Below are 23,284 nucleotides of genomic sequence, written 5' to 3'. Positions count from 1 at the left end.
CTGGTGGCTGGAGCCGCGCATCGCTACACCACACAACGCCACTGCCACCTCTTCATTCTTGAACGTCGCTCTTTCTTGCCTTCAAGTGCTGTGATGTATTCCGCTCGGATCAAGAGCCGCCGTCTACACTCGCCCGGTTGGAAGCGCCGTTCATTCAACCTCTCAGGATTCTACACCAGAATGATATCCATGCTTCTAAAGTCAGGCGATTCCTCAATCTCCAACGGCTTCCTAGCAAAATACCAAGTAAATCCCACCCGCTCAAAAACAGGCAAATTCCCTTGCTTGACGAGAAGCTCGTGCTCAGCAACCTGCCGCAACACCAGCGCCCTCACCTTCGCATAATTCGAAGGCGCATACTCGCCTCCCGCCCGCCCGATAATCACTTCCTCCGGATCGACGTCTTTCAAAAGATATGCTCCCAGATACGCGATCTCAGCTCGCATTGGCATGAGGAAAAGGCATTCATCCGCGGGGATTGCAGCTTTCGAAGACGAGGAGATGGTGATGTTGTAGTCCGGTGTAAAGCGGATCGTCTCCGCTTCGGCTTCATCTGGATGTCCTGGCATTACGATTCGATTCGCGCTCTTCCCCGCAAAGGGAAACATGCCGAATTGGCCTTGCATGCCCTTTACTGCGGTGAGTTTGTACCAGGACTCGCTAGACTCTTTGTTGAAACTGCACGTCCACGCCGTTTCGAGCAGTTTGCATCTCAGCTTTAGATGGCTGGCGGGCGTCACGGCGCCCATAGGGTTGTCTGATTCTGGCACGATACCCGCTTCCAAAAGGGTGATGTACGGCGTAGGCTCTGTCCAAGTGGAGACTGGAAGGAAAGTGATGGGCTCCTCGACGCTCGCCCAGGACCAAGAGGGCGCAATGTAGGTTTGCGAGCGCGGCTTGGTGGCGAGTTGTCGCTCGCCTTCACGGATGGTATTCTGTTTTGTGAGGCGTGGGTCGTCGACCACCAGTTCCGGCCCGACGTACCAGCACAAATCCGCCAGGAGACTTTCTTGCCACAAGCCCGCGAGATAGCGCCCGCGGAGCTGCAGGGATTTTGCGAATCCTGAGATGGCGGGCAACCTGTCACTTGCGAAAGTCAAGTCCAGCGTGCTATAGGCCGCGCACGCAGACCTCCACTGGTCTCCCGCCTTCCGTTCGTCGCGGCCCTCGGGCTCTGGTACGCCAATGCCGTAGCTATACAATCGGAGAGGAGGCTCGGGCTTCGACTTCGTCCAGTTGATCTGGTACTCCTGGCAGTGCCCACATTCGCACCATGTTTGTGCCCCGCATTCGTACACGAGCTCATTTTTGCAGAGATGCAGGATTCGTGGAGCGAGCTTGCGCTCCTGGTACACCCAGCCTCTTTTGAGAAGGGGAAAGGTGGCGTCGAGTTCTTTTTCGGAGAGTTGGGTGAAGTGTTGGGATTCTGGGGACTCATCGATCTGCTCGAGTGGGACAGCGAGAAGCCGGAAGGGCAGACCATCGGGCCCTGTGCCTGTCAACTTGATGGCGTTTGGTCGGCGGAATGGTTTCCCTTCGTCGTCGGCATCGGGATTCGAGGTGGTTGCGATACAGATGAAACAGTTCCCGTAGTAGGAGGCCATGTTTTGTGACTCGACTTGCCAGTCGGCTTTGGAGTCTTGCTGGATGCATAGAGAGTCCACCCACAAGTACCGTAGGCCCAATTTCAAACAGACGTCAATCACGGTTTGGATGGATTGTGGCAGTAGGGTGGTTTTGACTCCCTCGCTTTGGAGCTCATGTTGATTTGCCATAGTCAGTGTGAACGGAGTAGCACTGCTCCACCGATAACTGGCACAAGCGTATCGCTCGCATTCGCCGTTCGTGATGATCAGTCGAGCAATCCCTCGATCCACGGCCGTGAGATCAAGTACACGTGCGGGAAGAGGCGACCATGCCTCTCGCCGACAATCACCGCCGTGATTTCTCGTGCAATTCGTGATCGAAGAGTGGACGAGAGACCAGCGCATCTCCGGCTCATACCAGGAATCTGGCAGGGAGTTTCGTGGCATTGCCTGCAACGACTTGCTTGAGATCTTCAGATCTGTCGGACGTCAACATCTCAACAAGTTTAGCTGTCGGGCATGCTTTGTCTTGGGCTCACCTGCGCGATTGTAGATGACATACTCGGCACTGTGTGTTTTGGATGCCTTGGCTGAGTCTGAGGTGCTGTAGCGGACTTGGAGGACTACCTGCCGATAGCTTTTGTGCAGTGTGGGAGTGAAGACGCATTCAGTCACCTCTCCAGTTGGGCCACCTTCTCGACGAGCAATCTGCCTCACGAGTGAGCAAATGGGGCAGGAACTGTTTCCTAACGGTGGCCTGAGTGAGATTGGAGGATGGTCGAGAGGAAGGAAGAAGCGACCATGCCGAAACAGAGGTCGACATCGATCACATTCCCGGGCAGTAATCCGCTGGACGGCAATAGCTTTGTTGGAGAACTCCAAAGCCCCATCCCGCCATCGAACAAAGTGACTCAGGTCGATCTCAGCCGTGTCCCACACGTGGTCGACTCTTCGAGGCTTTCCTTTCAGAACGGTGCCATCGAGTACCACATCCTTCGTACTCATGGAAAAGTTCTCGCCGCCGACTTCCAGCTTGCCGTCGTGATTACCTATCGACCGGTTCAAATCGAGTTGATGCAGCTTATCATCGAGTCTGGCATAAAGAATACCGTCCAGGACTGCAGGACGATCGGTTTCCGCGAGGAGGCGAATGTCATGACGACCCTCTTCATCCTCGGCCGCGAGTGTGCCAAACTTCAGCACAGCGCCATCCCAATAGACAAGCGGGTCGAGATCGACTTCTTCCAGCCTCCAGGTGCCGCGAATGCCCCACGACATATCGCCATAGCGAACGTTTACGCGGAGAACGGTGCCTTGCAGGTCCTTGGGGGCCCAGCGTCTCCAATACTCGTTGGACTTCCATTTGGTGCCTACGACGAGTTTGCCCTCGTGGTTGCCGATGTTTTTGGACAAGTCTAGGGTGCTTTCGACGTATCCGTCGTCTGTTGCTCGCTCGGCGTGCAGATCCAGCCCGTTGAGATGTAAGCGTGTTGATTGTCCGAGTCGTGACATGGTTTCGAGATCCGTTTCGAAACATGGAGCTCCGAAGCGACAACTGCGACCTAGGCCATGTTGTATTCCAACGATATTCCAGTCTTTTGTCAAGCGACCAATCTACGTTCATTGGGATCGAGCAGCATTTCCTCTACGGGACTTTCGCACAAAATGCAGGCATTATGCACGCAATATGTGAGTTGGGGGCCAATGCAGCCTGAGGCAATCAGCCGCAGCTTAGGGTTGTTGGAGCTTCGAAAACCTCAACCCTAACCATTCACTTCATGTGATGCATCGACTTTTTCGATTTCATTGAAACGGTCCAAGAACCTCCATTCTGCTCCCATTTCGAGAGGGAAAAGACGCCGCATTGGCTTCAGCGATCAGACTTCTCGAGCGCTTCACGAGACCAACGACCTCACGAACGCCGTCTCGAATAACGACCATCCTAGCCGCTTCGTTTCACTCCTCCAATTACCTCTCCACTCCACGAAAGCCCAACAATCGTTCCACAAACCAAGCTAGTCTCGTCGAAAATCTCCTTGATTCCACCGAGAAGCACTCGACAGCGCCAGAAGCGAAGTCTACCCCCAAAGAAGCATCGCCCACAACCCCCATCCGAGCGGAATTCGTGTTCAATGTCCGCAAGGTAGAAGCGCACTCTCCTACCGAACGCTGGCGAAGCCGCAGTGTCCTCGCTCCAGGAACGCGCTACAATGTTAACAACGAGTCACGCAAGCCAGCAAGACATTCGCGCGGGTGGAGTCAAGAGATAGCATTCAGGGAAAGTCACAAGAGACTGCTGCGGCCGCCGCAGTCTGAAGAGCGCAACGCCAGTCCCACCACAGCTTGGGATTACAAGCCCGAAAGAAAAATGCGCTCCTTTGTACAAGTCCTCACGACGCCCACGGCGGACACGCCGGGCACGACGTTGATTCTGCATTTCGATAAGAAGCGCTACCTGATTGGTAGTCTCGGGGAAGGTACTCAAAGAGCTTGCGTGCAGATGGGCGCGAGACTGCTCAAGGTTTCAGAATGCTTCGTTACAGGCCGAACGGAGTGGAGCAATGTCGGGGGTTTGTTGGGGATGGTGCTCACACTCGCCGACTCTGCTGCGTCAAGTCAAGCGAGCGCGCTGGAAGAGGCGTTGTTCAAGGCCAAAGCCAAAGCTAAGCGAGAGGGGTGGTCAGAAGACTACGAGAAGATGAGAAAGATGGAAGATGAGATCAGGAACGAGGTGAAGGCCAACAGCGTCTTGAATATCTTCGGGCCGCAGAACATGAACCACATGCTGGCGACGGCGAGGCGGTTCATATTTCGCAAGGGCATGCCGCTCAACGTCCACGAAGTTCGCGGGGAGACACACAGCAAGGACACCGAAGAGCCATGGGCGCCGTACTGGGCAGATGACAATATCAAGGTCTGGGCCATGAGCATTTCGCCCGACTCTTCAACCAAATCTCCGTCCTCCAGTGAAGGCAGCTCTGCAAGCCCTCGGAAGAGGAGCATTGAACAAGTCTATGAAGGAGAGGCAGTTCCCGACGGCACCGTAGCTAACGACTTGTCGCCGAAAGAGCGAGACATGCTTACAGTCAAAGCGGTGGTCTCCGAAATGTTCGACTCGACCTGGAGATTGGACACCCTCCACGAAACGCCCCTATCGAGCGTCCGGCTACCAGCAACGATCTTCGTCCGCAATTCCGACACGAACAAAGTAGAGCGGTACCAGGGCCCTCTACCGGGAGGTCCACAGCCACTGCCAGACCCCAATCGCACAGTGCTTGTGCGGCGACCGTGGCCCGGCGCATTGATCGAGAGTCTCCCCTACACCGAGCCGGCAAAGCAAGCCATCTCTTATATCATCCGCAATCACCTGCAGAGGGGCAAGTTCAATAAGCAAAGGGCTGTTGAGCTGAAAGTCGAAGAGGGCCCGAAATTCCGCGAACTGTCAAACGGCAATAGCGTGCTGAACAAGGACGGAGAAACCATCACATCTGACATGGTTCTTGGGGAAACCAGGGATGGTGGAGGATTCGCTGTCGTTGATCTTCCTGATCCTTCTTACATTGACAATCTGATCAATCGACCCGAGTGGCGAGAAGCCAAAGTGATGGCTGGAGTGGGAGCGATCATCTGGATCTGCGGCCAAGACGTTGCGCAGGATCTCAGAGTTACTCAATTCATGAAGGAATTCGTCAACTTGCAACACATTGTGTCTTCCGCGGAGCATTGCCCTAATCAGATCTCCATGGACTCGTCCGCAGCCTCGACCGTGCGTCTACGGAAGATTGACCCCGTTCGATTTCGCACACCCGTACACGATGATGCCATCCCAAAAGTGCTGTCTGGCACCAATGTGACTATGGCGGCAAGAGGGCAGGTTGTACAGCTGGAACCGTCATTCGAGCTTCAGGACAAGCAGATCGTGCCCCCACTATCCATCGCAGAGGTTGAAAAGGAGATGTCGTCGGACATCCTCGGCGAAGCTGCAAAAGCGCACCAAGCCATCGAGGCAGACCAAGACCAAGAGTCATTGTGGGCGGCCAACATCCCCGACAAAGAAGCCGAGATCATCACCCTCGGCACCGGCTCCGCCTTACCCTCCAAATACCGCAACGTCTCCGCCACCCTCCTCCGCGTACCCGGTTGGGGCAGCATGCTCTTCGACTGCGGCGAAAACACCCTCGGCCAGCTAAAGCGCGTCTTCACCCCGACCGAACTGCAACAAGTCCTGCGCGAGCTCCGCCTCATCTTCATCAGCCACATGCACGCCGACCACCACCTAGGCACCGTAGGCGTCATCAAAGCCTGGTACGCCGAAGTGCACAACAGCCAGCCCGCCTCGACCGACTCGCTGCTCCAAAGCCAACTCAACGACCAACGCCGTCTCGCCGTCGTCTCCGAACCCGCCATGCTGCAATGGCTCATGGAGTACGCCGCTGTAGAAGACTACGGCTACTCGCGCCTCGCAAGTCTGCACATCAGCCCACACGAACGCAACAAGCGCCGCCCCAGCAAACTCGGCTGGTTCGTCCCGCCCACCGAGTTCACCGGCCTAACGCCGCAAGAACGCATGGAAAAGCACGCGCGCAACTCCATCCCCGCCTCCCACCCCATCCTCCGCCTGACCGACATCCAAGCCGTGAGCGTGACGCACTGCCACGGCGCGCGCGCCGTCTCCATCTCCTTCCCCTCAGGCCTCAAAGTCTCCTACTCAGGCGACTGCCGCCCCAGCACCGCGTTCGCGCACATAGGCCGCGGAAGCCACGTGTGCATCCACGAAGCGACCTTTGACGACGAGCTGCTGTCCGACGCAAAAGCGAAGAACCACTCTACTACTTCGGAAGCGCTGGGCGTCGCGCAGGCTATGGGCGCCAAGGCGTGCGTGTTGACGCATTTCAGCCAGCGGTATCAGAAGTTGCCTGTGCTGGAGTATCGCGAGACGGAAGAGGAGAAGGCGGAGGAGGAGAGTTTGCTGGCAGTGTCCGACGACGAGGCGGAAGACGGCGACGACGCGGAGATGGCGGCTCCATTGGAAGACGCAAACGGAGGGCCGCCTGCCCCTACCTTCCCGGATCAAACTACCGCCAACGGAGCAGGCAACCAATATACTCTCCCCTCCAAGCGGAACGGAAAGCCTGCTCCTACGGCGGGAAGTGCGACTACAGCACCGCCCGAGGCCGTGCGCCTCAAAGTATCAGCGGACATGCGCGTCGCGGTCGCTTTCGACTACATGCGCATCAAGGTGGGCGAGATCGGGCAGATGGAGAAGTTTACGCCGGCGTTGTTGAAGTTGTTTGCCGAGGAGGATAAGTCGGAGAAGACGGGGAATGGTGTTGTAGGGGTGGAAGAGGGGGAGAAGGGGAGTGGGAAGAAGAAGGGCAAGGGGAAAAGAGGTGGTGGTGCGTAGGCGGGTGCTTACTGGCTTGTATATACGTCACAGAGCGCACATCATCCTGTGTAGGTACGAACTTTGAATTGCACCCATCACACAGCGACACAAGGTTTGCACTTTTGAAAGAGTTGTTTCAACGGTCTACAAAACTGCAAAATAGTGGCAGTAGTAAAGCAGCCAGCTTGTCTCGGCTGACTCGATCAGCAACTGCACCAATGGCAGGACATGCCGCTCTCCACCGCTGCAGCAAGCCTTCTCCTCTTCCCTCCAGCAGCAACACATCTATCTGTTCGACTTGGCCACCCGCTCCAACTCGTCCTTCTTCTTGATGGCGTAGCTGTTACTGCTCCCCTTGGCGGCGTTGATCAGCTCTTCGGCGAGACACTCGGCAATGCTCTTGATGTTCCGGAAGGCCGCCTCTCTCGCGCCGATGGTGAGGAGGGCAATGGCTTGGTTGACGCGGCGGAGAGGCGAGACGTCGACGGCTTGGCGACGCACGGTGCCTGCACTTCCGATTCGGGTGCTGTCTTCGCGCGGGCCGCAGTTGACAATGGCATCGACGGCTATTTGGATGGGGTTTTGGTCGGTCATGATGTGGATCTGTGGAGGGAATGGGAGGTTAGTGAACAGGCCCTGCAGGGTGTCTGGGATGTGTAAGACGCACGATTTCAAAGGCGTGGGCGACGATGCGGACGGCCATGAGCTTCTTTCCGTTGTTGCGGCCGTTCATCATGAGCGAGTTCGTTAGACGCTCGATGATGGGGCATTGTGCTTTGCGGAAGCGCTTGACGGCATAGCGGCCAGCGGAGTGGGAGATGTAGACGGGCTGTCGGATTTGGATGTAGTCACTGTGTACGGCGGTCACGTTAGCGATGGCTGCCCTTCGCTGACCTCTTCATATCTGCGATGAGCAGTAGGCACGTACGTCAAGGAGATGTCGCGGATCTCCACGTCCTCGTAGGTCCATTTGTTGAAGAGCTTGGTGGTGCCGATTTCCTGCACCACATCCTTGGGCAGGACGGAGTAGTTGATGGTGGACGCTTCGACTTCCACTTCGCCGTCCGACATCTTGGGCCTGCGCTGTCGATGGGAGTGTGTTGATGGGGTGGGTGGTGTTGATCTGATGTTTGCGCCTGGGAAGAGAGTCGGTTTGCCGGTGCCGCTGGAGAATTCGAAGTGGGTGGGCACGCCAAGGAATTTCGCCCGATCTGTGCAATGTGTGGTGGAGCTTAGTCATCGGGATTGAAAACGGCGGTTTGATGCCTTGATGCCTGAAACTGGAATTTCTTGACGTCTTTCCACTCACTGAGATGTCATACTGCTGCCACTTTGTATCACGTTTATCGGCGGCGGCTTCGCGGATCTGGGACACAGTCAGGAAATCATATGCTCAGCTAATCCCTGTATAGTCTATTCAATGCGACAGAATGAAGTCAATGGGCCACTTGTGCGTTCGCCCAGTATTGACTATGGGCGGCCAACGAGTACATTCTCGAGATAGTCGCTACCCACTGATGAGGAGCAAAGTAGCATAAAGTGTAGAGAATGGCCCCAAATGGCGATAGACTACACTCAACGAGTACACCAAAAATAACAATGACGCATGTCGAGGAATCAATCAATTGTACGTCGACTATGTACATCTGCCGACCGTGGGTATGTGCACACACCAAAGACTCAACAAGACATCACCCAGTCCCGCTGCGGACTTCTAAACCAACCGCCCCATCTCCGCATACCGCAACTTCCTGGCCGCACCCTCGAGTTGAGCCAAAACATCATCGAGATCGGAAGGCGCAGAAGATTGGGAGAGGAGGAGAGCGGGGTCAGGGCCAGAGGGGACGTCGAGAACCGGGTAAGCGTTGACAGAGTACGAGTTGAAGTTCATGGAGGCGTTGGCGTTGTTGAAGCCGTTGATGTTGAGTTTGCTGAAGTCATTTTCCGGGAGGGTGGCGCGGTTGATGCGTTCGGTGTGCTGTTGCGGCTGTTGTTGCTCCTGGCCCGGCATCTGAAGTTGAGAGGCGTCAAAGTTCATGAAGTCGGGCTTGGAGTCTTGTTGAGGGGGTTGCTGGTAGGACTGTTGCTGCTGTTGGCCCTGTTGCTGAGGCGGTTGCTGCTGAGGTGCCGGGGGCTGCTGCTGCTGCTGCTGTTGTTGTTGGGGAGGCGGCGGACCGAGAAGGGATGGATCCTTGCTGATGTCGTTGATGAAAGGCGTGAAGGCCGGGTGGCGCAGCAGGGTTTCAATCAACGTTCGGTAGCGTTCATTCTCCTGCATCAGAGCAGTGTTTTCGGTGCGCAGGTCGGCGCTCTCTTGAACCTTGATGGCAACTTCGCCTTCGAGTTGAGAGATGTATTCTGTTGAAGAGTCAGTGTCGGATCCATGTACGTAAGGGTGAGTGAATGCGTACCCTTCCTCCTAGACCGGAACGCACGAGCAGACACCTTGTTCCGGAGTTGCCTCCGTTCCTTGCTCGACAACTTCTTGCCTTCCTCGGAAGCGAGCAGGCGTTCATCGTCGTCCATATCCTCATCATCCTTCTTCATGCGGGCGATGTGGGGAAGCATGTCGGACGGCGAGTCGGCATCATCGCCATAGACAGAAGCGGAGCTGTTCTGGCGCATTTGGTTGAGCAAACGGGAGATGCTCTCCTCCACATGCGGCTCCGGCGCGTTCGAGGCTCGTTTGGCATGGCCTTGAGTCTGTTGCGAAGCAGCTTGGCCTTGGCCGGGTTGACGATACTGAGCGTGCTGAGCCTGCAACTTCATCTGGCGCTGTTGGACGGCCTGGGTCTGCATGGTCTTCTGCATGGCAGCTTGCTGGGCTTGCTGCGAGTGCATGCCGGGCCAGAGACGACCAACGCTGCTGGTCGGCTCCTCGGGGCCACCAAGACTGTTGGGGTTGATGAAGGCATCAGACGGGCTGTCGTTGGTGGGCGGGGGGAAGAACATGGCAGGCATGGTGGGTTGGGGGTTGTTGAAGTCCATGTTCATGTCGGTGTCGAGGTCGATGCCGGAGCCCCATCCGAAGCCCATGTCGTTCAAACCGGAGCCATACCCATCAAACATGGATTGCGAGGGCATGTTGGCCAGGCTTCCGACCGGGAGGCCAACCTGCTGCTTGTGCATGTTGTAGTCATGGCTCGGGCCATTGAACTGCTGGCGCTCCTCAGCCTTGTCGAATGGGGAGAGAGCGGCGGAGGGAGTGCCAGTGACGGCAGACGAGGGCTGGGTGGTGCTCTGGTTAAAGTCGAAGAGCGAGTCCATGTCGAAGGGCTCGGTCTTGAGGGCGGGAGTTCGGGTTGCCATCGCGGGAGTCGTGGCGGCCATTCAATAGACGGGCGGATGGAGTTTGGTGATGCGGATTGAGTTAGTGCCTTAGCAAGGCGACGTGCGGATGGGTAGTGTGTGTGGTGGTGGTCGTCCGAATTTGGTTGCCTGACCTTAACCCCTCAGCTGCAGGCGATGCTTTGCTGACGCGGCCGCAACTCTCGGCTTTCCCAAAATAGACAGATCTCCCGTTCGCGGTGTCCAGTCGTGAGGAAGGCGCGAATCGTGTCTCCAGAAACCAAGCAAAGCGAGTGATGATGGCGGAGGGTGTTGGAGAGCGAGAGTTGGATGGAGAAAGACGGTGTTGTGATGAAAAGGAAGCGAGAGTGCGAGGGATGGAGGAGTGGAACAGGGAGAATTCTGTTTCGGTTCTTTGCCGCATCGCCTCCTTCCTCCGCGCCTTTACCCAACGAGGCGCAGCTGCCCAGTTTCATCAACAACGTTTCCACATCCCACCAATCAGCGGATCAGGCTTGATGACACATCCACCCGGAGCATCGGGCGAAACGCACGCCGATGCCCTAAACCGCCAAGTCTAGCCAGGCGGGTAGGACGGCGGTGTTTGAGGACTTGCACTACCTGACTCGACTCAGCATAAAAGTCGATCACATTCCTTATAGTGTCCACGAAAGCGCTGACGACTGCTCGTGTGTACAGCCATGCCGTCTTTTCCATGTCTTTCTTGGCTGTCCACTCCGCCACAGCATCGCACCTCGCTGCCCGGGCTGGAATGCAAGTCAACGGCATCTCGCCCGGCAGAGCCCCAAGCGACATTTCCCGCTCTATCCGCCAGCATCCTATCATCCTCTCAGCGGCAGGCAATATGGCCGTTGTAATGCTGACTGCCCGCCATCCGCAGGCTAGACTTGCCTCACAATGCCGCTTCCAGCGCGACATTTCCGCACTTTGACAGCTATCTATGCATCGTCAATGATCTCTTATAAAGCGCGGCTCCTCCATCACCACAAGTCCCGCAGTAACCCTGATCTCTCTCCGCTACAACTTGCCGCACGAGTGGGGACATGCGTAAGCATTCGCAGTCCGAAACTCGTCCGCCGCGAGATCGAGTGCAATCGTGCTGGACCGGTGAAACGCTGGCACGCATCTGACGGTGTCTAATCGGTCGGTCGGTCATCGGGCCCGTCAGCTGAACGCTTTCGCCGTGGCTGCTTATTCGGCCTTCATTTGATCCTAACATGCCTTACAATGTTGCCCCTCCGCTAGTAAATGTGAGATATTGCTTTCGTCTTTTTGGTTGACTTACGCGTTGATTTCTGTTTGGTTTGAGGGAGCAGAGCATGGGATGAGTGTATGAACTGAATCGCTAAGAAGCTCAAACAATGGAGGGTATCGTAGCTCTCAATCAAACGCCATGAAGAAAGCATGCCAGAAGAATCAGAGTGTCCTGCTCTCCGCATCACAGTTCCTTCCATTCAACATCCCATTCCACATCCCCTCCGAGCCACCTCACAACCCCCCCGCCTGCCCCAACGCAATCAAACCCCGCCCTTCCATCTTTATAGTTCATCCCCCCACCGCAGCAGCAGCATTCTCCCTCCCCCTCCCCTCCAGCGAATGAATCTCCAACGCCAAAAGCACCCCACTGCGATTCGCAAAAGGCGTAACAGCAACATTCGCCCACCCGAGCTCGGGATCAAACAAGCGCTTCAAGCCCGCGCGCAAATCGACAGGCGTGAAGCCACGAAACGGCTCTCCCTCCTTCACAGGCGGTATAGGAGAGAAAACATCGTCGCCGAGCCGCTGTCCGAGGTGCAATAGGGAGCTCTCGTTGGGAGGGTGCACTAAGGGAGTGGCGTTGGCGTTGTGGAGGCGCATCAGGTCCACGGCGCCGGGGTGAGGGGGCGTGGTGAGGGCGGCGAAGTGCGTGACGTGCACGCGGCAGGTGCAGATGATGCGGATTGTGGGCGCGGGCGGGGTGGCGGCGAGCCTGCGTTGGACTTTGAGCCAGTGGTGTTGGCACCTTAGGTCGGCTGGGGTGGGCGAGGCAGGGAGCGGGTTGGCGAGCCAGGCGTTCATCTCGGTATCTGTGGGCGAAAGCGGGATGTCGGTGCCATTGTTGATGTTGAGGAAGCCCCCCGCCGGCCCGTCGGGGAGGAAGACCTCGCGGAAGCCGTTGATAAGCTGGTCGAGGTTCTCATCATAACTCCACGTCTTCATGTTGGAGTGCGGCGTCTGCGTGTGGCTCCATTTGTTGCTGCGGTACTTGACCTGCAGCTCGCGCAGGCCGGGGAAGTCGCACTTCAAGCTGCGGATGGGATCGCGCGAGCTGAGATACCTGGTCCACAGCGAGGTCTCTTGCGCCTTGATGTGCAGGTTGACGCGCGTGGTGTGCTGCGCCATGGGCTGCGACGCGATGGCGCGCACAAACATGTTGGCGTCGGAGGGGTGGTGGAAAGTGAGGGCGTTGAGCGAGTAGAGCAGCGGTCCAGCTTCGTCGTAGATGATTTTGCAGGTGCGCAGGAGTTGGGGTTGCGTGGTGTAGGACTTCATCGCGCTCGGCCACTCCACTTGCTGCCCGTTCTGCGACGTGAGGCAGAATGAGTACACGCGGTCGCGAATCTCGCGCGGGAGGAGGAACAGCGGACATTGCGCGACGCTGGCGGGCAGAGGCGAGGTGTCGTCGTCCTTCAACTCATCGTCTCTTGTCTCCGCCATTTCGAGCGGGTAATCCGACTCGCTGGTCAGTGTGCTTCGCCGCGTTCGAGTGTGCGAGAGGTTGGTGCTCGTGTTTCGGCTTTGGGAGGTGTGGAAGGGGGGAAGGCCGGGGGAAGAATGGGCGTCATTGCTGAGGTAGGACAGCGAGCGGGTGGACAGAACTGACTCGCGGCCGTAGGGGAAGCTGGGAGTTGCGGAGAGGTGGTGCGGGGGGATGGGAGGGTTGGCCATCCTCGATAGAGCTGCTACCTGTTCCTATATGGACAGGGCAGTGGAAGAGGAAGGGAGTGATCGTGTGTGTGTAGCATGGGAAGGGTGTGGTGTGTGTGTGGAGGGATGGAGACAACAATAAGGCTGTCCAGATGAGGTTGACATGGCTTGGCAACGGCTGGCTCTTCGGCCTGGACCCCATTATTCAATGCAGCACTCACGGACGTGGATCCAATACTTCCAACATGCTATGAAGGGGAGTGCTCGCAAGTTCGACGACTGTGTACACCTTGTTACATTGCTTGGAGCTAAGTAGATATCGAGCCAAGTGAAAAACACCCCTCAGGCCAGCACGTGCGCCTACAGAAATCATCAATCGATCGTTCAACCGAACAATCTTCGACAACGGACGTCTCCGGTCTCCATCACAGTCTCCTCCTTCATCTGACTTTGCAATCTGCCTTTCCTCCAACTTCCCCCTTCGTTCGTCTTCACAACCTTCACGTCACGTCCGCAACACCACCTCAGCCATCCGCCCAGCATCTCCCACTTCATCGCACTGCCATCTCTACTTAGTGGCCTCCCACAGGCCAGCAGTCCGCGACAAGCCGGCCATGGCACCACAAGCACCCATGATGCCCAAGTTGAACCAGGGCAGGCCACCCTCGGTGGTGAATTGCATGGCAACAGGGGTCCAGCTGGCAGGGACGACCAAATCGCTCCACCACTTGGCATCGCGCTCGCGCTCCGACTCGGCGGAGACGTCCTTGTCGGTGCCGCGCAGCTGCCACTCGCGGCCGAGACGGACAAAGTCGCAGATGACGCCGGCGAACCAGCAGCGGTAGGCGGTCAAGTAGATCTTGGCCGTGGTGCCGCCGGACTGCGCCGTCCAGCGCGCCGTGTAGGAGTCGGCGAGCACCTTGTGGTCGGTGAGCAGCGCCACGTTCTCGAGGAACTGGAAGGCCATGTACAGCGAGCACTGGGCCACAGAGGTGGTGTACAGGACGAGATCCTGGCCGGGCTTGGGGCCTTGGGCGAGCTGGCGCGCCCAGGCGTACATGGGCAGGAGGCCGAAGAGACGCAGCGTCACACGCGTGGTGGAGAAGAGGGCACCGAGGGCGCGGAAGGGCGACTGCAGGGGGTCGGAGGAGACGAGGCGCGGGGCGGGGCGGCCGGTGAAGCGGCTCAGGATGGCGTAGAGCTTGGCCTGGAGAGGCGCGGACTTGGCGTCGAGGTAGGCGAGGAGGTAGAGGGTGTAGTTGAAGGTGGAGAGGAAGGCGCTGAGGCCGCCGGGGCTGGCGAGCAGTCTGGAGGTGGAGGGGTCAGCTGGGGAGAGGCATGGAGAGGCTTGGGGAGTGGTACTTGTTCAGACGCAGGATAATCTGGTCGGGGGTGCGGGCGAGGGCGACAGCGGTGCTGGGAACGCGCTGCTTGACCTCGTGGGCGATGGACTTCTCGGAGGCGGGAGGCATGTTGGTCGTCGCACCACCTTGGGGGGCACCAGGCTCGGCAGCGGGATCAGACATGAATTGGGAGGGAATGGATGGGTGGAGGTGGGCAGGCAGGGCAAGTGCAATGGATTGAGATGGCGATTTGATGGGGTCGAGGAGGTGGTGGTGGTGATGAAGGGAGGAGGGTGGTGGAAGTAGAGTTCCGCCTTGGTTTGGCTGGCATCACTCTGATTCTATACCGCCGCGAGCTGTCCCTCGGCAATGCGGAGAAGCTCTCGCCCTCGCCCTCACGTGGAGTGGCCTCCGGCTCCACAATTCGAGCTAAGCCTGGGGCATTCATTTTAATTCACGTATGAACGCGTGCAGGAACTGCTCGCTTGCGGCAATAAAGGCTGTATGTGCACAGAAAGAATGCCAATGACTGCAAGTACTTACAACACGTTGCACGGCACGTGTCAGTCGACTTTGCGCGTGATATTGAAGGCAGTCTCGAAAAGGGGGGATGAGGTTGGTGCCTGAGGCAGACAATATCTCGAAATTCTGTCGCCCCGCACTTTCCCAATGTTGACATGCCTTGATGCCTTGTTTACGCCACGCCTTCATCAATGTAGCATCTTCAACAACGACAATTCCCCCTCAATGGAGATGTCAGAAATCATCACAGGGGCGCATGCAGTGGCATCACCTTGTGGAAGCTATGTCGCTTCCCTCTCCGCCGCCAAACTGAGGATAAGCTCCACCTGGACTCCGGAGCGATACACGCATATAAACATTCGCCCTGTCAAGGATGTCACCGCCCTGAAATGGAGCCAAGACAGCAATCGCCTGGCAATTCTATCCCCTCAACACGTCGAGGTCGTGTGTCTGGACGATGCGCATCACCGAGTCCGATTGGACAACGGCAGTGGTGGCCTTGGCCGCTTTGCTTCGGTGGACTTTGTCGGTGCAGACCATCTCCTCGTCATCTGGGAATTCGGCAAGGCGAAACTCTGGAGTCTAAGTGAAGGCAAAGGCGTGGAACTCGCGGATGTCAAGACCGTCACTGGTGGCCAGGCGTGGCAGATTAGACCCGGACACACCACCGCCACATCACAAGTTTTGGCCATTCTGACCCGGCAGGGCTCTGATGATCTGCTCAACATCTACTTTCCGCACCTGCACAAGCAACTCTCCTCCACCAAACTGTCCACCGTGGATGCGCAATCGATTTCATGGTCGCCTGATGGACGATGGCTGACTGTACTGGATACTCCGACTGCACCTTCAAGCGTGCACATCTTCACCCCGGATGGCCACCTGTTTCGCACCTACCCTTCCTCTACCGATAGTAGCACCATGTCACTGGGCATCAAGTCAGCCATTTGGTCCTCTGACTCTCGTGTCCTGGCCTTAACAAGACACGATAGCCGCATACTTCTCCTCAACACCCGAACTTTCGCCCCCTTGGCCATCATCGAGCACAGCACCACCATCGATCAACGCTCCTCACCACCAGACCAGCAATCCCCCATCTGGCAAGAGTCGGTCACAGCCTCCGGCCAGCGATCCTACATCCCCGTCTCCCACCCCGTTTCACCCCCCCTCTCCAAACCAAAATCCACAGCCGACCCAGCCGACTTCGGAATTGCAGAAGCTCGATTCAACTGCACCGGCAGCCACCTCGCCACTCGCGACGAGCGCATGCTCAACACAGTCTGGATCTGGGATATGTCGAGCTTGGTGGCGCACGCCGTGCTCATCCAACATAGCAACGTGCGAAGACTACGGTGGCACCCCACCCGGCCAGACATGCTCTTGCTAGACTGCGGCGAACGCATCCCTTACATCTTCAGCATTGCATCCGCACAGCCACCCACCCCATTCGAAGCGAACATGCCATTCAACCTCACCTTCACATGGGCCGAGACACCCGCAACAAGCAACCTCGCCTTCCTCGCAATCTCCAAAACCACCCTGCGGATCATGTACCCCGAAGGCCAGCCTTCACCTAACGATGAAGAAGGCACAACCGCGCCACAAGCCAACCCTCCCAACACCGTCTTCGACGAAGGCAACAGCGACGACTCCCTCTTCGACGTCCTCTCAGGCCGGAAACCTCTGCCGCCCAAAACGGAGCCTTCGTACACCGAGAGGATAGATTGGGAGGTGGAGACGGAAGAGGAGAACAGCCTGGTGCGCGTGGATGATACATTCCGGGAGAAGAGGCGGAAAAGCGTGCAGAAAGCGCCGGCGACGTCGATGATCCTGGATCCCTTAGACGACAGTGAGATATTCTGAGAAGAATGGAAAGAATTACAAAGTGTGTGTGTGTGCCAGAGCGCCGTGCGTTCTCATTTGTCGGGGGTATAAAACGGTGAAGCAAGAACACAAGCCGCGCGATGCGATGCGATGCGATGCGATGCGATGCAAAGCACAACAAAAAAAGCGCCGCCCAGATGCCCTGAATCCTTCCAACTCCTTCGCTAATGCCCACAATCCCGGCGGCAAAGACCTCCCAGCGCCCCATCTGTGTGGGACTGCCGGTGAGATGCCACCATCCCATCCGCGACGGCGTACCGTTCCATCCCAGGCGCCCATTCCTGGTGCGTCGACCCTCCGTCCCATCCCAGACGCCCATGCCAGGTGCGCCGACCACCTTCCATCCTCCGCGACGGCCCTCACTGCATCTCCGACGAGGAGGAGAACCCTGCCGGCAGGGTGCGCAGGGGAGTTGTCCAGGCAGACGCCGACGACGCCGGGCCGAACAACTCCGAAAAAGCGGCCGCATCCTGCTGCGCCGTCCTCTTCTCCTCCGCCTCCTGCCAGGCCTTCCACGCCACCAACAGCTGCTGCTCGGCGACGCCGAGCTCGGCGGCCTTCCTCCTCTTCTCCTCCTCCTCCGTGTCCTCCTCCGCCTCCTTCTCCTCCTCCTCCTCCGCCGACACGGCCGCATCTCCGCCGGCGACGACAGGCTGGGCCAGGGCCGCGGTGTACTGCCCCGCCAGATCGTCATCGCGCGCGGTCCAGGGAAGGTCCGCGGCGGCGGCGGCGGCGTCGGCATCCAGGCCCTCCAACCCGAGATCCATCCCGACGTCCTGATCGTAATCCATCAGGGCGTCGAGCTGCTCCGCCGACATCAAATCGGGCTCCGTGGACGCCGCCATCGGACCCGTCGCTTCGCCCAAATCCATCTGCCACATCCCCACACCAAACAAGGCATCCGTGGGCGCCGCCAGCAGACCCTCCGCTTCGCCCATTCCTCCCAGCTGCTCACTGAGAAAGGCATCCATGGACGCCGCCATGGAATCCTCCGCTTCACCCGGGAATTCCTCCTCTTCCGCATCGCCCTCGAAGACGATGGGATTCGTGGCCGTCGCGCCCATTCCCGACGAGCCAGGCTGGACTGGCAGAGAGCCGGAGGGCGCGAAGACGGCGGGGACGGCGGCCGGGGCGCCGAGAGGGGCCAGGCCGGCAAGGGTTGGCGCCAGAGCGGGCGCGGGGGCAAGGGGGGCGGCGGCGGCGGTCGGGGCCACTCCCATCGAGCCAGGCTGGACTGGCAGAGGGGCGGGAGTGGCCGGGTTGACCGGCAGGAGGACCTGGTCAGGGACAGCGGGCTCAGGGAGCCCGTTCTCCCTGGCCTGCTTGTGGGCCTCGAAGGCCTCGACGCCGATCGGGCCGGCAGGTCTCCAGGCCTGCGCCCAGCCCGGGAGGACGGACAGGGGCGGCAGGGTCTTGGGGTCGGTCCCCTGCGGCACGCGGAGATACGGCGAGACGGTCAGACCGCCGCTCTTGTATCCCCAGGTGTCGGCCTCCTCCTGCAGCGTCACCGGCCGCGGCACCTCCCACTTCTGCTCGGCGTACGTGCTGTCGCACGTACGCCCGCCCCTGAAATCCAAGTGACGGTTGAACTCAAAGGCGTTCGGGAAGCCTTTGGAGCAGAAGGCGCACACGGCCTTGCAGAGCCGCCTGGGCCAGAGGTTGTGCTCGCTGCACTATGGAAGGCGTCAGTTGGAAAACAGGGGGATGAGAAAGAGGGGAAGGCACTCACCATGTGGCCGCGCATGGAGGCCTCGTCCGCGAACACACGCTCCCTGCAGCCGTATCGGCAGCGGAAGGCGTGTGTGACGCCCTTGCGGTCCCGCAGCGCCTGCTTCCCGGACCGGGGAGGACCCGCTTGGGCGACCGGAGCAGGGGCGGGAGCGGCGCGAGGAGCCGGTGCGCGGGCGGCGGCGCGGACGTTCTCTGGAACCAATGTGTCAGCCAAAAATGTGGAGAAAGGGAAGCGCGCCAGCCTCGTGGCCAGCGGAAACGCTGAGAAGCGCCGTTTCAGACAAGGAAATGGGGGAGGAAACTTACGAATTTGCCCTTGGGCCGGGCCGGCGAGAGGGGCGGTCTCTGTTGGAAGGCGTCAGCCGCAAACGTCGTTGGGTGGAACGCGACAGCCTCATGGCCCATCTTCGACGATGAGATGTGCCATTTGGCCGTCGAGGGCTGGGTGGAAAACGTACGAGCTGGCACCTGTGGTGCCGCCGAGTATTGCACTCCCAGTGCCGCGGTCTGGGAGCCAGTGTCTGCAATGCGACGTCAGTACATTGGAAGCAGCGTCAATAAGGCTGAGATGGTTGCACTTACGAGCCGTGCCGCCGCACGGGGGAGGGGCGGAGGAGCGGGCGGTGGCCCAGGGAGCGACGGCGGGGGGAGGGGGGGAAGAGATGCCCAGGGGAAGGGCAGAGGCAGGGGTAAGGCGAGGGCGAGGAGGAAGTGCAATCCCGTGGTAGAGGCCAGGGACAGGGGCAGGGGCAGGGGCAGGGGCAGGAGGGGCAGGTGTTTGTGCGGCTGTTCTCAATGTCAGTGAACTGGACGTGAGTGGACGCGATCGTCGCCGGGTGCAGCAAGGAGATGAGCCAACTTACCGGCAGAGGGCGGAGGGTAAGGGCCCCGGCGATGGGCGGGCCTTGCTGCTGACGGCACGCGAGGCATGGTGATTGTCGCCGGGGGTTGGTGGTGGAGGAAAGGGGTGATTGTCGAAGGGGGTGGGTGGGTGTTGGAAGTAGCTTGTGATTGATGTGCAGATGTTTGAATGTGATTGATGTGCTTGATGTGAACGCTTGTGACTGTGTGTCTGATGGTTCGAGATGAGAAGGGGAGGAACATGAAAAGGGGCAGCATATATATACTGCGCGGGCATCGAATGCCTCAGTACGCACCAGAGTTGAGAATAGACAGCCAAGAGAAGAGATCCAGAGATAGAGTATAGACACCTACCGGCGACAGCGCTCAAAGAACGGAACGGGGTGGGCAGCCTGCTTCGCGTTGCCAATGAGAAACCACCCATATCCATGACATGGGCGAGGTCAGCCTGTATAGGACTGAGTGGGCCCTTTGCCGGGCATGCAGTGGGCTGCATTAGCGAGCTAAAGCCAGAATACTGCGCGATTACCGCACATCGTGAACACTGGTAGCAGCGGGCTATTATCGGATGACGGATCTCTGGTAGCAACATCTTGGATGCCAGCGAGCTAGAATTGGAGGATGGGTCCGTTGAAGTGGCAGCGATTCCAGTCGCGTTCCTCACCCCCCCCTTTCCGTTTCGAAGGGCGTTTGAAGCCTCCGCAGATATCAGACATCGCCAGCCCGAGTCGAAACGAGACGAGTTGAGCGCGTTGAAATCGGATGAAAACTCGCGGACCTTGCGTCGAGTTGCTTGCGTGCGGCATTGCTGCCGGCAGTCGAGGGCTCCGTGAAAGCTTTCCTCCGGCATCACAGCAACGCCATCGACCACGGAAAACGCTTGCATATGTCGCGGGATCGTGAGCCAAGCTCGAGGACTGGCCATGAGACCTGCCTGCCGCCCCGGAGTGGACTCACGATGCCGGCCAGGGGTTGGTAATGACATCCGACGGCGCCGTCGTTGACACCTGTCAGTGGGGCGGTGCAGACGCTTGGACGGCATCGTAGCGCCGGCATAGCGTCGGCAGTCATTCGCAGCGGGGCCTGGGTGAGGGTTCCTGGGCAACCAGGTTGGATCCGTGGAGCGGGGGGTTGGTCATCGACATCGTGAAGTGGAAAGGCCGTTGGCAAGGGACCCGTACTGGACTAGCCCCCTTTTGAAACGCGGTGGGGAACGCGACTGCCGCTGACAGCGACAGGGGGTCCTGCGTGGCGGCATGACGTAGCCCCCGCGCTAAGCCGCCGGCAGCGAGGTCTGCGGGACACGCATGATCTGGGATTGGACGACAGTGATGATGAGTGCAATTCATTATGGCTAGCATTTCTTTGATCCACCCATCTTCGTGAATCTGTACTTGCGTATTAGTCTGTGTTCGTTCAACTTCGATTCATGACATTATACTCCCCGACCATACAAGTCCCAGCACCTTCCCGCAAACAGGCGAGGGAGACCTCTGCGGGTCCCGGATCTCGGCTGAAGACGAGGGAAGAAGATGAAAGTCGACGCGCAAACTTTGACCATCCCGCAAGCAAAATCGCTTTCTCTTTATCTTAATCCTTCCCAGAGCGAGAACTAATACACACTTGATAACACCGCCTTTTCCCCTGCTTCAAAACGATGAGATTTGAGAGATTCGCTGCTAGGTGAGGAAAGTTGAAGGAAAGGGCAGGAGCGAAGAGCAGCGGGTGATGTTGCCACATATTCGGCTGACTTGCCGCCAACTCTAACGTGCATGCAGATCAACCACGCCACGTCAAACTTAGTTCGCACCTCAGCATTGCCAGCCATTGTCAGCAACACCAAGGCACCCTCGAAAATGCCTCCCGGGCTCAATGGCGACCTGCTGCCATTGATGCATGGTCCGAAGCTCATTTTGTATCACCAAACACATCACGCCCCGGGAACTGGCAAAGTGGCGTCTCTACTCCCGCTCATCACCAATCGCACCGGAGTAACTCACATAATCGTCGCGGCAATCCACCTGAATGACCGACCGGGAGACATCACGCTGAACGACAATCCACCTGATCACGAGAAATTCAACGTACTATGGAGCGAGGTGGCTTGGCTTCAGGCCAGCGGTGTGAAGGTCCTCGGGATGCTTGGTGGAGCCGCCAAAGGAACCTTTGCCCGTCTTGATGGTGACGCCCATTCTTTCGAAGCATTTTACAGCCCTCTCCGCGATGTCATACGACGTCACAAACTAGATGGGATAGATCTAGACGTAGAAGAGCCCATGTCGCTTGCCGGAATTACAAGACTCATTGATCGTTTGCGAGTGGACTTTGGCCCGAATTTCCTCATTACTCTGGCGCCCGTGGCGACTGCTCTCTTACCAGGCCAGCCACATCTCTCCGACTTCGACTATCGTCAACTAGAGCAACTTCGAGGGCATGACATCGCATGGTACAATACTCAATTCTACTGCGGCTGGGGCGATGCCAGCACGACGGCTTGGTACGATGCCATCATCTCATGCGGATGGAAAGCGAACAAGGTCATTATGGGACTGGTCACCAACCCCGAACTGGGCGCAGGGCATGTATCATTACCGCAGATGCAAATGGTTCTGCGACATTTGCGAGCCAAGCATCCTACTTTCGGGGGTGTGATGGGATGGGAGTACTTCAACGCTCTGCCCGGCGGACAACAGCAGCCTTGGGACTGGGCGGCGCATATGGCCCAGGCGGTCAGAACACCACTTCCCGTTGCCGCTCCACCGGCTCAACAGGCTCCGATTCGGCCTTTTGGAGCGCCTCTACCTCCTCCGGCTCATGCTTTCTCTTCGGAAAGTGTGGGCTTCCTGCTAGAACTCGGCTTCACTCAGCCGCAGGCTGTCGCAGCTTTGAACATGACCAACGGCAACGTTGATCAAGCAGCAGGCATCTTACTCGGAGAGTGAAAGTGACGTCCATTCTGGACAAGCCCGTTCAAAAGACGGTGCTTCCCGTGCTCGTTCTTTTCGCAAGTTTCCGCCCGGAAGAAGCGCGCTGCCAAAGTTTCCAAAGACGTCGCTTCACCCACTCGATCATCGGCACCTTCTCAATCTCGGTGAACGCATACTCCGAACTGGCTCGAAGTTGTCTGGGCAAGCAGTTCTTCCTGCACCAACATCAGCAACCAATCAAAGCCAGGAGAGCCATCACTCCCAACCCATCAGGAAGCGCCCACCACCACCGCCCATCAATAAACTTGACCTCATCCTCGACCCGGAACTTGTCAATCATCAGTCCATCATCCTCAATAAAAGAAAGAACATCCCACACACCTTCGGCCGTCCAGTCAACCCCTCCGCCAACCCCGCAACCTCATCATCCCAATCCGCCAACCTCTTCTCCAACTCTCTCACCTCCGCTTCCAACTCCTCTACACTCCCCGCATCAGCCTTATCCCTGCTCTTCACCAATTTACATCTCCCGCCTCCGTCAGCCGTAGGTGCAGAGACGGACGCAGCGTCACGGGCTTTTCTGCAAGCGAGCAGCATGCCTCGCACTTGCTCCACTTGTTCGCGCAGTGTGTGGAGGACCGTGAGGTTTTGGGTGTAGGTTGGGTTGCGGGCGCAGAGGGTTTGTTGGGAGGTGAGGTGGCGGGTGTGCAGGGTGTAGGGGGTGGTTGTGTCGGAGCTGAGATTCATGATGGGATGGGATAGAGTAGAGTTGTGCTTTTGCTGGAAGTGTTTTGGGTGCTGTGTAGTGTTGTTCCAAGATTGCTATAT

At 58.1% G+C, this 23,284-nt stretch overlaps 10 protein-coding genes across 10 annotated transcripts; 4 read left to right on the top strand and 6 right to left on the bottom strand.

Moving 5' to 3' along the window:
- Nucleotides 1–170: 170 nt before the first annotated feature.
- BDY17DRAFT_326753 (heterokaryon incompatibility protein-domain-containing protein) lies at nt 171–3,098 on the bottom strand (the record flags this gene model as incomplete). The annotated part of the gene is made up of 3 exons (XM_033737565.1): nt 171–2,065; nt 2,126–2,294; nt 2,490–3,098. The coding sequence occupies 3 exons, from the start codon at nt 3,096–3,098 to the stop codon at nt 171–173; spliced, it is 2,673 nt and encodes an 890-aa protein (XP_033587449.1).
- Nucleotides 3,099–3,954: 856 nt separating this feature from the next.
- BDY17DRAFT_270459 (uncharacterized protein) lies at nt 3,955–7,079 on the top strand (the record flags this gene model as incomplete). Its single annotated transcript, XM_033731942.1, has 2 exons — nt 3,955–6,561; nt 6,718–7,079. The coding sequence occupies 2 exons, from the start codon at nt 3,955–3,957 to the stop codon at nt 6,988–6,990; spliced, it is 2,880 nt and encodes a 959-aa protein (XP_033587448.1). The 3' UTR covers nt 6,991–7,079.
- A 9-nt stretch (nt 7,080–7,088) lies between these two features.
- BDY17DRAFT_302565 (ribosomal protein S7 domain-containing protein) lies at nt 7,089–8,228 on the bottom strand. The gene is made up of 3 exons (XM_033734432.1): nt 7,901–8,228; nt 7,640–7,823; nt 7,089–7,575 (listed from the first exon to the last, which is right to left on the bottom strand). Exons 1-3 carry the CDS (start codon nt 8,041–8,043, stop codon nt 7,258–7,260), a joined length of 645 nt encoding a protein of 214 aa, XP_033587447.1. The 5' UTR covers nt 8,044–8,228; the 3' UTR covers nt 7,089–7,257.
- A 458-nt stretch (nt 8,229–8,686) lies between these two features.
- On the bottom strand, nt 8,687–10,281 carry BDY17DRAFT_326750 (uncharacterized protein; the record flags this gene model as incomplete). Its single annotated transcript, XM_033737564.1, has 2 exons — nt 8,687–9,330; nt 9,384–10,281. The coding sequence occupies 2 exons, from the start codon at nt 10,279–10,281 to the stop codon at nt 8,687–8,689; spliced, it is 1,542 nt and encodes a 513-aa protein (XP_033587446.1).
- A 1,545-nt stretch (nt 10,282–11,826) lies between these two features.
- On the bottom strand, nt 11,827–12,978 carry BDY17DRAFT_312687 (uncharacterized protein; the record flags this gene model as incomplete). Its single annotated transcript, XM_033735645.1, has 1 exon — nt 11,827–12,978. The coding sequence occupies one exon, from the start codon at nt 12,976–12,978 to the stop codon at nt 11,827–11,829; it is 1,152 nt and encodes a 383-aa protein (XP_033587445.1).
- A 778-nt stretch (nt 12,979–13,756) lies between these two features.
- Nucleotides 13,757–14,660, bottom strand: BDY17DRAFT_326748 (uncharacterized protein; the record flags this gene model as incomplete). The annotated part of the gene is made up of 2 exons (XM_033737563.1): nt 13,757–14,495; nt 14,551–14,660. The coding sequence occupies 2 exons, from the start codon at nt 14,658–14,660 to the stop codon at nt 13,757–13,759; spliced, it is 849 nt and encodes a 282-aa protein (XP_033587444.1).
- A 385-nt stretch (nt 14,661–15,045) lies between these two features.
- Nucleotides 15,046–17,046, top strand: BDY17DRAFT_302559 (uncharacterized protein). Its single transcript, XM_033734431.1, has one exon. It carries the CDS (start codon nt 15,201–15,203, stop codon nt 16,914–16,916), a length of 1,716 nt encoding a protein of 571 aa, XP_033587443.1. The 5' UTR covers nt 15,046–15,200; the 3' UTR covers nt 16,917–17,046.
- BDY17DRAFT_201842 (uncharacterized protein) lies at nt 16,740–19,431 on the top strand. The gene is made up of 2 exons (XM_033730103.1): nt 16,740–17,221; nt 17,262–19,431. The coding sequence occupies exons 1-2, from the start codon at nt 17,023–17,025 to the stop codon at nt 19,394–19,396; spliced, it is 2,334 nt and encodes a 777-aa protein (XP_033587442.1). The 5' UTR covers nt 16,740–17,022; the 3' UTR covers nt 19,397–19,431.
- A 1,990-nt stretch (nt 19,432–21,421) lies between these two features.
- On the top strand, nt 21,422–22,471 carry BDY17DRAFT_254832 (family 18 chitinase glycoside hydrolase; the record flags this gene model as incomplete). Its single annotated transcript, XM_033731473.1, has 1 exon — nt 21,422–22,471. The coding sequence occupies one exon, from the start codon at nt 21,422–21,424 to the stop codon at nt 22,469–22,471; it is 1,050 nt and encodes a 349-aa protein (XP_033587441.1).
- Nucleotides 22,472–22,499: 28 nt separating this feature from the next.
- BDY17DRAFT_326744 (uncharacterized protein) lies at nt 22,500–23,203 on the bottom strand (the record flags this gene model as incomplete). Its single annotated transcript, XM_033737562.1, has 3 exons — nt 22,500–22,671; nt 22,723–22,784; nt 22,838–23,203. 3 exons carry the CDS (start codon nt 23,201–23,203, stop codon nt 22,500–22,502), a joined length of 600 nt encoding a protein of 199 aa, XP_033587440.1.
- Nucleotides 23,204–23,284: the final 81 nt, after the last annotated feature.

Source organism: Neohortaea acidophila (genome assembly GCF_010093505.1).
Source record: "Neohortaea acidophila strain CBS 113389 unplaced genomic scaffold BDY17scaffold_9, whole genome shotgun sequence".
Taxonomy (NCBI): domain Eukaryota; kingdom Fungi; phylum Ascomycota; class Dothideomycetes; order Mycosphaerellales; family Teratosphaeriaceae; genus Neohortaea; species Neohortaea acidophila.
The sequence above is the reverse complement of the archived record's forward strand: the minus strand, read 5'-3'. Positions and strand labels throughout refer to the sequence as shown.

Excerpts from the sequence above, each read along its gene's own strand:
- BDY17DRAFT_302565 (XM_033734432.1), bottom strand. The coding sequence starts at position 8,043 with ATGTCGGACGGCGAAGTGGAAGTCGAAGCGTCCACCATCAACTACTCC. Across the intron at positions 7,824-7,900 it reads ATCCGCGACATCTCCTTGAC|TGACTACATCCAAATCCGAC; the intron begins GTACGTGCCTAC and ends CGCCGTACACAG. Across the intron at positions 7,576-7,639 it reads TCGCCCACGCCTTTGAAATC|ATCCACATCATGACCGACCA; the intron begins GTGCGTCTTACA and ends TTCCCTCCACAG.
- BDY17DRAFT_201842 (XM_033730103.1), top strand. The coding sequence starts at position 17,023 with ATGCGATGCGATGCGATGCGATGCAAAGCACAACAAAAAAAGCGCCGC. Across the intron at positions 17,222-17,261 it reads ATCCCAGGCGCCCATTCCTG|GTGCGCCGACCACCTTCCAT; the intron begins GTGCGTCGACCC and ends CGCCCATGCCAG.
- BDY17DRAFT_302559 (XM_033734431.1), top strand. The coding sequence starts at position 15,201 with ATGTTGACATGCCTTGATGCCTTGTTTACGCCACGCCTTCATCAATGT.